Source organism: Podarcis melisellensis (genome assembly GCF_964234715.1).
Source record: "Podarcis melisellensis genome assembly, chromosome: 2".
Classification (NCBI taxonomy): Eukaryota; Metazoa; Chordata; class Lepidosauria; order Squamata; family Lacertidae; genus Podarcis; species Podarcis melisellensis.
The window spans coordinates 29,632,341-29,648,988 of NC_138529.1; the positions used below are offsets into that span (position 1 = coordinate 29,632,341).

The 16,648-nt window shown below is 43.2% G+C and overlaps 1 protein-coding gene and 1 long non-coding RNA gene across 3 annotated transcripts; one reads left to right on the top strand and one right to left on the bottom strand.

Annotated features, from left to right (window-relative positions):
• Window positions 1-2,325: 2,325 nt before the first annotated feature.
• On the top strand, window positions 2,326-8,892 carry LGALS3BP (galectin 3 binding protein). The gene is made up of 5 exons (XM_081899974.1): window positions 2,326-2,438; window positions 3,927-4,118; window positions 5,969-6,111; window positions 6,721-6,956; window positions 7,566-8,892. Exons 1-5 carry the CDS (start codon window positions 2,345-2,347, stop codon window positions 8,563-8,565), a joined length of 1,665 nt encoding a protein of 554 aa, XP_081756100.1. The 5' UTR covers window positions 2,326-2,344; the 3' UTR covers window positions 8,566-8,892.
• Window positions 8,893-9,652: 760 nt separating this feature from the next.
• LOC309363566 lies at window positions 9,653-16,428 on the bottom strand. 2 transcript variants are annotated; one of them, XR_014165403.1, is made up of 3 exons: window positions 16,042-16,428; window positions 14,432-15,575; window positions 9,653-10,187 (listed from the first exon to the last, which is right to left on the bottom strand). It is a non-coding gene; the product is annotated as an uncharacterized lncRNA (long non-coding RNA). The 2 variants fall into 2 exon arrangements; XR_014165404.1 differs by having other exon boundaries at window positions 14,432-16,428.
• Between the last annotated feature and the right edge of the window lie 220 nt (window positions 16,429-16,648).

Sequence of the window (16,648 nt, forward strand, 5' to 3'; positions counted from 1 at the left end):
GATTAAACAGAACTGTCAACATTGGGTAAGTGGAAAATTCAGCACAGAAAACCTAAGCCAGAGCAGAATCAGGAGACGAAACCTGCTTGCGTGAAATAGAGATGGAGCCAAGACGGAGTTCTGTGAAGAATAATGTGACATATCTCTCAGCTCCCCCAAATCCCAAAAATCTTTCCCTGTTTGCTGATTTGTCCTTTACTCACAACTAAAATTTGGTTCTATGCTGATAAATGCCATGATGGGGCAGAAAGCATACCACTTTCCTTTAATGTGCAGGAACTTGCCAAGTGATGTGCTCCTGAGGTTTTGTCAGACTACACTGGGCCCAGACACAATTTTCAAAAAACCAACTTTATACCTTCTTCGTACTATGGTCCATTGTGCCACAGCTTGGCCAATGCCTAGTCACCATAGCAACCACAAGTCTTCCACTTCATTTCAGAATTCAGAGGTCTGGGCTGAGAAAAATATCTGCCTTCCCTTGCAGTGGAAAGCAGACAGTAATGTTGTTTATGAGCCAATCTGAAGCCAAAGACTTCTTCCCATCCAGGTCTCTGCAGGTCTTGTTTTCAGTATCCCTGGCTCTCCCCCAGCTAAGAACAGACCTACAAGTAGCCGCTAACTCTGGGACCTGTGCTTCCAGAGGGAAGTATCTAGGAACAGTTCAGGTGGCTAAATTTGAGAACCCCTAATCTCCCTGTGGGATGTGCTAACTTTTGTGCTTCCTGAAATCTGCATTGCTTGCTCCCTGCAGTGGTGCTCCCCAGGAAAAAAGAGGTATGTGCTTTAAGGATAATGTTGTTTCCCAATTGCTTTTTTGCAGATCCAAGTTCTGCAATGTGATGCAAAGATACAGGACAGATTCACATAGAGTGCACATGACTCCCCCCACCCCACCCAAGATTCCTGTAGTTTCCCCTCAAAGAGCTACAATTCCCACAACCCTTAACAAACTACAGTTCCCAGGGGTCTTTGGGGAAAATCCATGTGCTTTAAATGCATGGTGCAGTCTGAATAAAACTCAGCATGGATTTTGAGTTTTATGAAGTATGGTGGCATCTTGTTTGGGCACAATCTGTAAATCAGTTTGGTTTATGATTTAGGGCGATCCAAAGCTTATTCTGTAGTGCAGTGGTGCTGACATGCTGTTTACTTATTCAGACCGCAGCCGTGCCTTTGAATCAAATAGGGAACTCAAACAGGGAACTCAAAATTGCAAACTGGCAAATGGGGACCAGTTTCCGCTTTATGCCTGAGCTTTCTGGTTACTAAAGCAGGTAGCAGGGACATGTAAAAACACCACATAAGCCATTCATGTCACTAAAGTCATAACTGTCCTGCTTGGTGGAGCAGAAGAGTGCACTGTTTTAGATTTGCAACCTCTGCTGGAATAATTTTACTTAATCTTTTCACTGAAATCTCAAGTTTCTGAAACTTTCAGTGTACTGGAAAAGGAGCTGGAACTCCTGTATGTTTTGTGGTTGCTGGTGCAGGGAGCCTGGGGGAACAGCATGAGAGGGAAGTGTTGAGTCTATGGAGGGGGGAAATACTCCTTTCTTCTTCTTCTTCTTCTTCTTCTTCTTCTTCTTCTTCTTCTTCTTCTTCTTCTTCTTCTTCTTCTTCTTCTTTTCACTACCATATTTTAGGGGTGGACTCAACATATTTGTCTGAAGTCTTTCTCCTGAACAGTGCTGAACTATATAGGTAAACAGAAATGAAGTACATACAGTTATTCTTGAGCTGTGTTGTGCTGCCAGCCACTATTCTGGTCCTCTTGCCAGTGTGGATCTATAACAACAACATATTATTATTATTTATACCCCACCCATCTGGCTGGATTTTCCCAGCTACTCTGGGCGGCTCCCAACAGAATTAAAAGAAGAATAAAACATCAAACATTAAAAACCTCCCTAAACAGGGCTGCCCGCAGTTTCTTATTACACACCTGCCATGTGCGAAGCTCTTCAAATGAAAACCTCCTCCTTCTGCACTCTGATGCAGCAGTACTATGAATGAGTAGGGTAAATGACAGAGGGCACATTGCTAGGGTTGTACATGCTGTTTGCTGCAAATGCAAGTCCTGAGAATGTATCCATATGTGTGGATGTGCCTGCATTAATTAATTAGAAACCTGAGAATTTTGCCCAAATTGTAAAGCATGTCTTTGGAAATGTTTTAAGCTGGGGAATAAAATCTTCCTTGGTAACAATGGGCATTCTTAGCATCTACACACACTTTCCTTGCTCTGCCTGCCTTCCAGTCTGGGGTTCTCCCCTTGGGCTGAGCTGGACCTTCCCATGTACTTTAGATTCTGGTCAAACACTATGATCCTACAAAGTAGGTAATGTTGTATCTCTCTCCTTCAGGTTGGCTGCACAGAACTACATCTGGACTGCTAATTCTCTGTCTGCTATGCTCTGGCTTAGATGACTCACTCCGTAAGTGTCTTTGTGTCCTCAGGCTCTCTGATCCTTCTCTGTTTAAGCAACAGCAGCTGTCATGGCCGTTGGGAATGGGACAAAGCTACAGACAGGTTCCTGACTCTTGGCTGTATGACTGCATGTCTTGGCTTGTGTTGCTTTCAAAGAAAAAGCCAGGCAGTTCTGTTCCATCCAGACTTTCTCACAGTGGCAGGACTCTATTAACTATGGATCATACCTGCATAGGAACCTGTTTCAGAGCTGTGGAGCCTGTGGTCCTCCTGAAGTTGCTGGACCACAACTCTGATCATGACTGACTTTTGGCCATGCTGGCTGGGGGTGATGGGAGTTATAGTTCAACAAATATCTTTGGGGCCAGAAGTTATCCATCCTGACTTAGGTCCCTCTCCACTTTTTCTATTGCTTGTGGGAGAGGGGGCATGAAAGCTGACATTTGTTTGAATTCCATTAACTAGGAAACTCCTTCCCAATAATTAAATACAGCATTAATGCCGAACATTAATGCAATAATGTATGGAAGTTTTATGTCCAATGATCTCTAGCACACTCAGCATGAAACCACTGCTTGCTTATGTATTTTTATACATGTGTATCCATGTATTTTATACAGTATATAGAGAGTGGAGGAAGGCAAGGAAAGCCAAAACAGAGTTACCTTGAATTGCACAAATATTGTACTATTTCTCTCTATACGTAAAAGGTGTGTGTGTAGATCAAAATATTCAGGAGGCCCCATGTGACTTGAGCCTGGGCATACCAAGCAGATCCATATCTGGAAATAGTTTTTATCTACCAGATTATTTCCATACATCTAATGGGCCTGGGTTATTCCCAGAATAACTGACGAAGCTAAACTTTCCTTCCTCTTGCTCACACAATTTTACCGATACTTTTACTGGTATAGTCTTGAGTTGTTAGAACTGATGAATGTGAATTCCAGCCTCCAGTTTTTCTGTGTGAATTTAGATAATAAATATCTGCATGCATATCCAGAACAGTGCCTGACATACAAGAGCAGCTAGCATTTGACAGTATACAACAGCTGACTTGCAGTACCATTCGGTAAATTTTTGACTAACCCTATTCATTCTTAAGCAGTTGTTAAATGTCCTCTAGAACGACATGGAGAAACATACACTGAATTGTGATGTAAATTTTGATTTTGACATTTAAATGTGAGGAAGTTCTGTCATCCAAATCTGATCCAAGAAATTAGAGCAATGTATTAGATTCTGAATTTTGTTTCCTTTTTTAAAAAAAAAACTGCAGTAATTAACAGTAGCAGCTCTAGAATTCCATCCATGCTCATAAATAGAATCAGGTCCCACAATTTCAGAATAGGTAGAAGAGGGCAGGGTAGAAAGGTATCTATTCAGTTCAATTCAAGGATGCTAAGACTAGCTCTCTGGCACCTCAAGCTTCTTCTTGTAGCTTGTAGTCTGCTTCTGTTAGCCTTTCACTTTTTGTGTCATCTACTTACTACAGATCTATATGATGGAGCAGTCCGGCTGGCTCAGGGAAACTCTCTCACTGAGGGCCGTGTGGAGATCTACTATAATGGCGAGTGGGGGACAGTATGTGACGATGGCTGGGATATTATGGATGCACACGTGGTCTGCCGTTCCCTGGGCTTCATGAATGCAGTAGAAGCAAAGCAAGGGGCAGCATATGGGGAAGGTACAATACAGATTTTCATCCCTTATGATATAGAAGAATAGTGTATGTGCGCTACTGTTTCCTTTACCCTGCCCCATTGCTTCCTAGACCCAAATCCTATTTTACCTGGGTGTGTTTAGCCTGGAGAAGAGAAGATTAAAGATGGTATTCAACTAAGTTTTACTCAGAGCTGACCCATTGAAATTAATGAATATGACTAAGCAGGGTCCATTCATTTCAATGAGTCTGCTTTGATTAAACACCACCCTATAGGAAGACATGGTTGTTGTTGTTTAGTCGTTTAGTCGTGTACAACTCTTCGTGACCCCATGGACCAGAGCACGCGAGGCACTCCTGTCTTCAGAAGACATGGTAGTGGCCTTCAAAAAATCAGAAGGGCTGTCACACAGAAGACGGAACATATTTTTGTTGTTGTGGCTTCAAAAGCTGGGACTAGAACCAATTGGTGGAAATTACAGAGAAGTGAATATTCTCTAACATTAGGAGAAACCTCCTAACCGTAAGAGCCGTTGGACAGTAGAACAGGCTGTCACATAGGAGGCAATGGGTTATCCTTCAATGGACACATGGAAACAGGCTGAGCCCCTGTCTTTATGGGACCTTTCCCATTCTTTTCCTCAATTTAGCCCCCCCTCCTCCCTATGGAACTCCCTTCCCTCCAAGATACAATCTGTGGGGTCTCATGAGTTTTTGCTGCCAATTAATACATACTTTTTCACCTAGGCTGTTGTTTTCTTTAACAGAATGCTACCCTTTGCATATTGAAATTTGTACAGTGATACCTTGGTTCCCAAATGGCTTAGTTGTCAAACAAATCGGTTCCTGAATGCCGCAAACCCAGAAGAAAGTGTTCTGGTTTGTGAACGTTTCTCGGAAGCCAAACATCCTCTGCAGCTTCCGCGGCTTCTGCTTGAGTGCAGGAAGCTCCTGCAGCCAACTGGAAGATGCGCCTTGGTTTTCGAATAGTTTCGGGAGTCAAAACCACTGTACTTTGTTTTAGAGCACTTCCAGATGGCACATTTATTGAGCACTCATAATGATTTGTTTGCAAAAAGTTTATGGTGAGGTTATACAATGCCAGAAGTTTATCTAAGTGTTTGTGATTTCTTTGCGGGAAGGTTATACAACGGTGCTCTAAGTGATTGTTATTTCATGCTTTCCAGTGCTTTTTCGAATCACTTGCCTTACCACAAAAAGTCCATGGGGGATTTATTGTGCAAGAGCGCCTGTTATTTGGGCAGTCTGAATTTGCCAATATGCAATTGAATCCCATTCACAAAAATGCAGCAGTCTGGAAGCATCCTTGGAACTGCTTGTGAATTTTAATTGTGCAGTATTTTAACCACTTTTGAAATGTTTAAATTCTCATTGTAATGTGCTTTGTTAGGCACGTTGCTTGAAAAGGGGTATATAAATGCACCAGCCAGATAGATAGATAGATAGATAGATAGATAGATAGATAGATAGATAGATCTCTAACTCTTATTTTGTGAGAACAATTGTTTATTTTTAGTTTTTAAACGTTTAAAAGTGCAATGCTTCTGCATCCAAGTCAGTGCAGCATGACGAGCATGCAACTGAGCTCTGGCTCTGAGGAATGAATGAGCACAATTGATCTTTGCTGTAAATTGGAGGCATGTTTTGTATGTTGGAAATTAATACAAGCCTCAGCTCCACTTCAGACCTACAATATTAGCAGTGGGCTATATCAAGTCAATTGTCTTTCTCTTTCTCTGCAATCTACAACATGGGGCTATTATTTATTGTTATAGGTTAAAACAAAAAGTTCTTCCTTCTTCTCTACTCCCTATCTCTGGTGTGACAGACTGCTGTGTTTGCTTTCTTCGCAGGACTGGGTCCCATTCTTCTAGATGATGTCGATTGTATTGGGACAGAGAAGTCTCTTGTACAATGTGGATCTCAAGGCTGGTTGTCGCACAACTGCGGACATGGGGAGGATGCAGGAGTGGTGTGTGACAAGAGTGAGTCCTCAGTGTGATGTGGTTAGCTGTGTCATCAAAATATCCTAGGGTCACAGGTGTCAATGGTGGCAGCAGGGAGCATAAAATTTACCCAATTTCAGATAGGGGGTGCCCAGGTAGAACTACTACTACCTTGGTGTACCAGTTCAAACCTAGCCCTGCTGGTTTTGCTATGTCAGTCTGTTGTTCATTATTTCAGTTTCCAGATGCTTTTGAGTGACAGCCAAAAGTGCCTGTTTGGCAATGGAATAGATCCCCGCCTCCATGCAACATGAATTCCCTTTCCTCTCCTCACCCCTGCAGCCCCCCCCCCAATACCCTCAGATCCACTCCAGAAGGTTGGGGGACCCAACAGAGGTGATGATGAAAGGGGAAGAGAAGTTCCATTGTGCTTGCCAAATGCTGGCTATCACTGTTTGGCAATACACCTAAACTAATTCCATACATTTTTATTTATGCAAGTAAAGTAATTTCCCTGCTGCTATTGTTCCATAACCCTCTCTCTCATTTTGGAGTGGGGCTATTGGTTATTGCATATTATAGTGCAAATTCATGGTCAGCGAGGTTTTCTGTTTTCCCCATGACTCATTTTTGTTTCCATCATTCCAGAAAAACTCCAGGAGTTTTTCCTGGATCATTCCAGAGGTTTTCCTGAGGACCTTGGTAAACTGTATGACAGCCGGCAGGACTGTGACCTCAACATCACTGTGCTGATAGCAGATAACAACACTGAAGTCCTGAGTCTGTGTGCACATAGACTGATTCTTCGTACAAACAGGGAGGCCAGCCTTCTTCTCCAAGGAAGCACACTGAAGGTAGATGAAGAGTGCCTGCCCAATGTGAACAGCTTTCTCAGGTAAGAATAGCAAGGGTTTGACATAGCAAGTCTGATTCTCCTGACTTTCTATGCATTCTGTGCATCAACATGAGGCTGTAATGGGCAGTATTTGAGCCATACAGGAGAGCACACTGTTCTATTAGCTCCTTCACTAAGTTGATCTAAAACAGAGCACTCACTCAGACAACAGAAGCACCTCAAAAGGCTTCTGCCAAATGTGTTCAGTCTGAAGGGCACAGAAAAACATCTGTGTAAGGGCCAGCATCTCTGCTTTGTGTGTCAGGCAGGGGCGGGGATTGTTTTCAGGTATTTGCAGGTAAAGTGGGGCTTACCCCCAAGAATGAATCTAGTTCAGCTAAGTTACAGGCTTAACTGTAATAAATGATCTAGTGGATCACACTGGTCTTGCTTGTTGCCTTCCCCTTTCTCCTTATGGTCGGAAGGTAATGAAAACGAAGCATGTCAGTAAGTCCTCACTTTTTTCTATTGCTTGGATTTGGATTTGAGGCACCACAAATATTCTTTTCAAAGTCCTGAGTCTTTCTCTTTCAAAACCCATCATGATAAAAATAAGCAGCTGCTGTATAGCCATTATCTCACTTCTTAAGTTTCCTTCTGTTCATGCAGGTACTTCTACTCGCGGCAGATCAGAGTGACACTGCATTCAGTAAAGTGCTTCCACAAGCTGGCTTTGGACTACGGAGTTCCAAGCCTGCAAGTGTACTGCATCCAGGTCTTCCCCAACTTATTTCCATTGGACCCCACTTTTCATGTTCACCTGAAGCTGTACAACTACAGCCTGGCCAGTGGAGATGCCCAGCTGCAGAATCTCACCATGCAGCACCTAGCCTGGAACTGTGAGGCCTTGACTCGCACTGAGGCCTGGTTGGCCCTGACGCCAGAGATGATGGAGGCCCTGCTGTCCCGTTCAGATGTTGTGATTCAGAATGAATGGTCCCTGCTGAAAGCTCTGGACCAATGGGCTCATACCAATGAAATAAAGGAAGGCCACGTGGAAAAGATCCGCTTTCCTATGCTTTTGCCAGAGCAGCTGCTGGAGCTCCAGTTCAACCTGACCTTTTATGAGACTTATAAGAATATTTTCCAGAGGAAGATTATGGAGGCTCTTGAATTCCACACAGTGCCACTCAGATTCCTAGAGCAGTACAAGCTCCATGACCTCACAAGTGATTCACACATCCCTCGTTTTTACACTGAGCCCACTTGGAGCATGCACCTAAGCTATGGCTTCTGGTTGCAGCAGTATTTTCTTGGATCCCAAGTCACCCAGCAACTTGAAACAAACAAGCACCCTAGCTTTCTTTTCAAGATGCAGAAGATAACCTGGACCTTCAACTACCACAGCCCTGAACAAAACCACCAAAATGGTACATGCTCTTCCTCAGACATTACCCCTGTTAGCTATCTTGCACTGGAAGGTTCTTCTGATGACACCATCCATTACAATAACAAAGCACTCTTGCTCTGCCAAAGTTCCTATATCGCAGGTATTGTCAGTTTTCAAAATGGTACAGCCATGGTTCCCAATACCACCTTCTTCCCATGCCCAACTCGCTACTCAGGTTTTATTGTTGTGGTGCGTCCTAGTTACAAGCTGAACACATAAAAGGCTAGGATTCTCTGTTGCAGGCAGAATATATAACAAGTCAAAATCTGCCCTTGAGGCACATCTCATAGTACCTCAGCTTCTATTGTTGTCCTAGCTGCTTCTCTAACTGTTGATTCAGCATTGTGTCTTGATAGTCCAAGCCAGCATCTATATCATGGTGAGCTAATTCAAAGTGGATAGGTAATTTTATTCACCCTCGAGTATGACAGATGCATCTACAATTAATCCTAATTAACTGAAGTCCCCATGCTGTTGGATGTGCATTCCCTGCCCCTTTATATCCCCCTAGCTTGAGATTCTCTCTTAATAAAATTTGAAAAACAAGTTGCCAACTTTCACTTTCAATATTATTATATTATTAACATTGATTTATTAATTGCCTTCTAAACCACCATCTCAATAAGATTTACATATGAAACAATTAAAAACAGTTAAAAATACAAAAATGAACACATTTTTAAAAAGACTAAATCTCTAAGAAGTGGACACTTGTGGCAAAGACCCATTTAGCCTGTTGGAACAAAAATGTCTTCAGTTGTTTCCGGAAACTGCAGATTCTGAACATGAATGATATTCCAAAGAAAAGGGGTAGCAACACTAAAAGCTACACATTTTTGGTGATCCAAAAAGCCACCACCACCATGCCATTCTTCTAAAGATCTCAGACAAAAATGTATTTGAGCATTCACAGGATGACCTTACTATAGAGTCAGCTGCTATTCTGAAAAACTGACCTAACAGCAGTGCCTCTGAACATGTGCAAAGTATGTTCGCCTTTTGAAGGGCACTAGTTTCTTTCTTTTTGTAACCTCGTAGAATTAAAGAATCCCTGTCATGTACAATACTTCAATCCTGTCCAGGAGTGCCATCTTGGCCCCACGACTGTGGGTGCCTGGTGCCATGGGTGCCATGCAACTGGCGCTGAAATTTGTGGGTGCCCAGCCCCTTCATGGGGAATTTTATGGGTGCTCAGGAACCCAGGGTCCCAGGGAGTCGGCACCTATGATCCTGTCAGTACTTACTTTGAAGTAAACCACTCCAGGGCTTAGTACAGCTATGTACAGTAGTCATACGACTGCAGCAGTAAAAGAATGGAAAGATTTATTCAGAAAACACTGAACAGAACATAAATTCAGGCATATAGATCAGCAGTCTAGCAATAAAACTTCACACATAGTGGAAAAGGGTCAAAGTCAGAGATGCAGGGTTAAAACATTTAAAACTTTTAGATTTCCTAGAAAATTACTAAGCCACATGTATATAGACTTCAGCCTTCTCAGTCTGAGATCAACTGTCAATCTGCCAAATTGGTTTCAGCTGGTTGTTTGCTCATGCTGCTCTATCTCTAGGTGAAAAAACAGACATCATCTATAGGTGGAAACAGTGACAGCTCATGCCCACTGGACCTGGTAGGGCTGTTAGGAAGTCAGGGGTGTGTGGTCAATTAAGTGTCAGTGCATGATCAGTTCTAGTTTTCTCCCTATCCTTCTCCCTTGCAAAGATACCATGGGGACTTAAGCTTTGCAGTTGTACAAATACTTAAGCAGTACCTACCTAAACTGAAAAGTGTCTTACTGTACTTTGGTTCAGAAGAGGTCCTGGCTGTCACAGTTGATTATCTGTGGGAAAAAAGCTGCATTTCAATGCAAAGGAAACAGCGCAAATGGGAAAAGAATGTGATCAATTACATATGGTTTGTGGACTGAAAGCAACAAAAACAGCAAATATTTATCATGTTTGCTGTATTGATTTCCGGTCCAGACATGGGGCAAATAAGCGAACACTGATCATTTGCACTCCTGTTTTCATTTGAATTCTCTGACATGCTTGCCAAGGAGATGTTTAGCACCATGTCTAGTTTGGTTGTTAGCATTAGTCATACAGTTGCTAAGACCAGGAAGCAGGCTGCTTGACCCGGAAGCTTTTAAAGGGGCTCTGGTCACACTTCCTGTCTTGCAATGCTGTGGCCTGCTGTCAGAAAAAATGATTCCATGTCCACCATTTCTTCTAGTTCCCTTCTCTCATCAGAGTACACAAGCCAAATCCTTGCTTGTTATATCTGACTTCTGGCTTCCAAATCTGGAGGAATTTCCCACAATATAAGGCATCCCTCCTGTACTGGGGATAATACGACCAGATTCCCTTAAATAATTTATACAATAACATGAATGATTTCTATAAATAAGTGCATGTAAAGTTACCATGGAAGAGCAAAACTAACTAAATAAAAACTGTATGTGCAATTGCCATCTATATCACATCACATCAGTATCTGTATTTATGTCCATTCTACTGGCTATACAGTAATCCCTTGGCAGTTTAATAATATATATTAATAGGACACCCACCCCCTGACTTTGTGGCTGCAAAGAAGCAGGTTGTTTGATTGCCAGGATCTCTTACCTCTTTCTTTTATTTAGTTTTTCCCTTCTGATGCTCTTATGCACCTTGGGGAAGGGCTGTAACTCAGTGATATAGTGTCTGCTTTGTGTGCAGAAGATTCGAGGTTCAATCCCCAGCATCTCAAGGTAGGGTTGAGAAACACTCCTTCCTGAAACCCTGGGGAGCCACTGCCTGCCAGTGTAGACAAAACTAAATAAGAAGGACCAGTGGTCTGATTCAGTATTAGACAGCTTCCTATATGTCTTCTATATGTTGCACATAAGGATAGGGATGGTTTTCCAGCTCCAGAGAGATTTCCCTCTCTCCCTCAGAGGCGGTTTGCGACACACATAGCAAAAAGTGTGTCATTTCCTGACCATGATGAGCATTTTAAAAGTTGCTTTAATGGTTAAGGTGAGGGTGAGTCCAACAATGAGCACTGTCAGCGCTTCAAACAGGAAAGCAACACCGCAAAAGCTGAAGAACAAAGGGAACCTGATTGGCCACAAATGCCTTGCAAGGGACAACATCTTAGCAGTGGTCCTGAGGACGTTTGCCTCTCATATATTTTGACAATGTAGGCTGTCTCTGCACATGATTCCCATCATGTGAGTGAGAAGCTCTTCTATCTCTTTCAAAAGTCTTCCTCCTAAACACATCCAGGGCTGGGGCCCTTCCTTAGTTTTCCCTAGTTCTGTATCAATTCATCACTCCTGTGCCTGTTTTTCTCTCATAAAAGTTCAGGAAAATGTTTTGCCTTTTTGAGGGGAGGGCCTACATTTACTTTTTAAAAAATATTTAGTGGTAAATTAGCAAATTTACGAATTTGTTCTTGTTCTTAAGGTATCTTCCACAGCAGAGCCCTTTAACGCTGCTGAGGAATTTCACTTTAATTCAAAATGGAGGCTCCACACAGCACTGAATTTAGCTTTCTATTTTCCAACAATGCTGTTCTCCACGGTCAAGATCCTTCTATGTTTACTTACAAGCCCTATTCAGTAAAGGTCCCTTTGAATGTTAAATTAAAACCCTGCCAATGTTATTGCTTCCTGTTGATAAAAGCTGGAGGATTACTGATTAAAAGCCTGTTAATTGCCTCTTGAATAGGGATCAGAGGCAGCATGCCAATGAGTACCAGTTGCTGAGAAACAGCCGTGGGAAGGGGGCTATTGGTCTCATTTTTTAAATAGTAAGATAGTGTTATTTCATCATTACAAACTCAAAAAAGGAAAGATAATTAGACATTAACAAGTAATTAAATCCCCCCCCCAAAGAATCTGACATTGGGGCAATTAAGGAAAGACTATTCAACAGGCAATTTACAGGCCACAGTCAACAGGAAATAAAGGCACAGCCCTTTAAATAGAGACCTGCCCATCCATACAAGACATACAAATGCCGTGATTGCATTTTATTGCAATATTGTAGGTCAGGGAAAAAAACAGAGGATGGCCTCCTGTTTCCCCGCCCCCCAACCTATAAAATTGCAATAAAATGCAGTATCTGTAATTTTTTCTGTCCTATGTGGAGCCACTACTTTCATATCCTCTTATCCAGGAAAGGGATGAGTCATTTTGGGAAAGCTAGATGTGGTGTTGTTGTTGGTTTCTAAACTGCCCTTTACCCCATAGGATCATAGTGTGGTATACAGCAAAGTAAACACATCACAAATGCAATAAAACAGATTTGAACCAATAGCATCAAATTCACCCACCCCTCAACTACAAATCAGCAGTGGACATTGTTCCAATACCCAAGCCTACCCTTGTCCCCTAAACATCAGCATAAAGAAGTATATATTAAGCCATCAGCAAAAGTTCATCAATGAAGGACACAGCTGTATTCCCAAGGTGAGGGAGTTCCACAAATTGTCCAGGGCTGGGGGAAGAGGGCACAGAGAAGGTCTTCTCCAAGGTCGCCACATGATGAACAAAGCTTATCTGTGGAACCATAAAAAGGGCCTCCCCTGCAGATCATAAGGCCAGGATTGGCAGGTATGAGAAGAGACATGCTTTTTCATGTATTTTGGTTTTAAATTGTCCAGGGCTTTGTACATCAGAGTTCAGCAGCAAATAAGCAGCCAGTATAGCTCCTGGAGGACGGGCGTTACATGAATTCCCCTTGCTGTATCACTCAAAACTCTAGCAGCTCTGATCTGCACTAGTTGCAGCTTCTGGACGATCTTGAAGGATAGCCCAACACAGAGGATATTACAATAGCCTAAGCAGGAGGTGGGTAACTGTGGTTGGGCTATCCTGGTCAAGGAAGTGTTGCAGCTGATAAACCAGAGATGGGTGGAAATAGTCACTCCTAGTCACCAACTCTCCAGTGACACAGCTAGAACCAGGAGTGCCCTGCAATTCTGCCTAAAACATGCTGTTTCTTTAATTCCCAGGTTGGCTCCTAACCCAGGATTTCTATGCATCTGTAATGCAAGTGTTAATAAACCAGAATGATTCTGGATGAAACCATTATAGGGATTTGTGGGGCTTACCCTGCCATTTGGCAGAATGAAGCCATCTGCTTTAGGCAGCATCATAGGGTGGGGGGAACTGATGAAAGCTGAATTTGTTGCCTGAATGATAAAGCAGGACTTTCTAAAGTGTTGGCCCTAGCAGGGTGGGGCCCCCCACTTGTACTCTGATTCAGGCAGGAAAATGTTTTGGATGTGCACCGAGAATTTGGTTAGAACAGTTCCCTCCCTCCCCCATCTCATGCCTGGGTCTGTGCTAGTGGGTGTGGGAACTGCAGATGTCTGAGTTCCAGGATTGGACCAGCCCTTGGCCTGTGTTTACTAAGTGTCCACGCTTTCTGTGCTGTGAGCAATAAAGCCCGCAAATGGCTGCACATGTGTTTCCATTTATCTCCAGCCATGACTCACTGCTGGGCTCTCAGCCGGCTCCACTCCCTGGCCGTCAGCAGGACCCGCCTCCACCCTGGCTTCCTGACCTTAGCATTGTCAAAACACTCATGCAGATCCTTCTGCGCCTGTTGCATTTTTTCTGCACATTCCCCGGGGCATTCTGAGGCTGCTGTACTGCAAATGGACCTCCTTCTCTTCGGCAACCTTGGTCTGAATTCAGAACATGGGGGCTGGGAGGGACCAAGTGGTCAATGACCTTGGCACGTTCAGAAATAAGGATGGTGTGGGAAAAGGTCAAGATCTGGTGACTACATGAGGTGCCAAGGTAGAGCAGCAGAGTTAAGACACAGCAATGTTTGCCCTTGCCTGTTTTCAACAGATGTGAGTTAGAGAGGAGCTCAGGGCAGTCCCGAATCCCAAGGAGAGGAACAAATTACAGAAAAGGGGGAGAATATTTTTTTCCTTTTGTAAAATGGACCACATGTTCATCATGAGCATGCTGCTGATCTTGAATGGCCAGGCTTCCCATCAATATAGAAGCCATCAATGGAGGTGACCAATTAGGGAGAACGAGGCACTGCCTCAGTCCGCCCCCACAGCCCCTGCCTTCTTACTTACAACCAGTCCAGAGGGTGGCCTTGGCTGTCAGCTTTGTCTTCCTTAGTCTCAGCAGGGAGGAAGATAGGGACAAAACCAGAATGAATTGGCTGTGTTTGCGCCGGTCATTGGCTTTGGCTCCATTTCTGGTGACCTTATGCTCTACCAGTCCTAATGAACATCAGTCACCACTGGAAGTCAGTTGCTGCTGCAAGGAAGAGGCATCATTCAGGGTACCCCTAATTCTTTGGAATTGTTTGAGGAAAAACCAGGGGGGAAGCTTGCAGACAGCTTAGATATGGGGAATGCAGCGCCCAACACACACACACTGCTCCTTCAGCATGTTCAGGCCATAGCAGACCCCTAACTTACGTGGAATTACCTGGAACCTGGCCAAGATGAATCTCTATGCATGTGAAGAATATACAAGACTGTATGTTGTACAACTCACTTCAACTTAGTTAAAGTGCTTGGGAAGGCTTCTCAAGCTTATGAAAGGGAGACTCTAGAACATAGTATCTGAGGCTTTTGCCTCTTGAGGTCATGTCGTTCTCACTTTCCTCTGTGACTAGACTCATGGTCTGAGGATTGAGAAATCCCTGTATTTTGGAAAGCAGCAGAAGCCACTTGGAAGAAGAAGCTGGGCAGTCTCCTGCCTTGCTGCCAACAGCTGAAATGCATTTCCTCCTCTTGCTATGAGATTCCATCTGGCACAACAAGGGTGGGAACTTAGCATGTTTTTAAGAGTTGAGCTGCAGCGCTGAAAACAACTTCCGCAGCTTAATTCGAGCCAGGTCTCAATGGCATTTCACCTCAGAAACTATTTTCAGGGCTATGGTTCATCCCTAAAACATGAAGAGGAGTAACAAATAAACAGGGTGCCACTGTGCATGTGCAGAAGTCCTCTGTCTCACTGGAGTAATCATAAATAGCTCCCTAAAATCTGGGATTAGAAGGCTGGTAGCAGTAGACCAGCTGATGGAATTCCAGATGATGATTGTTTTCAAAATCTTTGATTCATCACTGATAACAAAGATCAAGCTGGTTTAGAAATTTCACGTTCTGATCTGGAAGCACTTTGGTAGCCCAGTGGTGAAGCTGGTTTATATATTCTTCTAGAATGTCTAGCATTTATATGCTGGCATTAACCAACTTCCTCAGCCCCCTGGGGAAGACAAAGGTAGAGAAACTGAAGGGACCAATTAATTGATTTTCTCCAAGGGAAGGAAAAATTATCCAATAATTTCTTGGTGGTCAGACTCAGTATTATTAGTGGCACTAGCACAGATTCTTTCTCTACCCAGCCCCCTTTTTGGTACAGCTGCAGAAATGTGTTGTGAAAGGGGGCATTATTGGTTTCTTTCTGTTCTTATTTTTATCATGTATTTTGTGGGGGTTTTTTAATTGTAATTTTATGTTATGAACCACCCTGAGATCTACGGGTTATATGGTGGTATAAAAATTTAATAAACAAACAAAAAACAGCTGTGCTGGTATCCTGGTCACCATTTTTGAATCCTGCACAATATTCTGGAATCTAGTATACTTCTGGGTCGCAGTGAAAGGAAAAGTGGCAGCTGTCGCAAAAATTGTGGAAAATACGGTATTCAGAGAAAATTCGGCAAAGTAACCTTTTTCTAGGTGGGGGCAGGTGAGAAAAAAATCTCAATTATTTTCCCTCAGAAAAATGTTGGCCCAGTTCTGCCATATTTCCTCTGGCAGCGTCCTGTCAGAATGCCTTGGGGAGTTCTATTGCCAACAATGGCTGCCTTGCCAACAGTGGCTGGGCCTCTTTTTTTCTTTTTTAGGCCACATCTGACATAAGACATCACTGGAGGACTTACCTCTCCTCAACTGTCACCCACATCACTTAGAGGCCTTCTCTCAGCCAATATCAGAGTGCTTCACTGGGAGAGCTGGGAAGCAGAGCTCAACTCAGTCAGCTGTGCTGTGACAGGCCTGCTCCATCAGGCCTCCTCTCCCCTCAACTGCCATATGGGGGCAGCCATTCCATCAGGTGGCCTGAACAGTGCCAGCTGGTCAATATCAACTGTTTAGAAATTGGTGCCTGAATTTTGATTTTCCTCTACTATATCACTGTCCTTTTCCCTTGTATTTTTTTTTTTTTTACATTGTAAGCCTGAAGTTAGGGACCGTCTTGTTTTACTTGTAAGTCAGCTGCTGTGGGAGACTTTTTGGCTGAAGAGCCAGGTACAAATGCTCTAAATAAATAAATAA

Excerpts from the sequence above, each read along its gene's own strand:
- LGALS3BP (XM_081899974.1), top strand. The coding sequence starts at position 2,345 with ATGTTGTATCTCTCTCCTTCAGGTTGGCTGCACAGAACTACATCTGGA. Across the intron at positions 2,439-3,926 it reads TGGCTTAGATGACTCACTCC|ATCTATATGATGGAGCAGTC; the intron begins GTAAGTGTCTTT and ends TACTTACTACAG. Across the intron at positions 4,119-5,968 it reads AGGGGCAGCATATGGGGAAG|GACTGGGTCCCATTCTTCTA; the intron begins GTACAATACAGA and ends CTTTCTTCGCAG.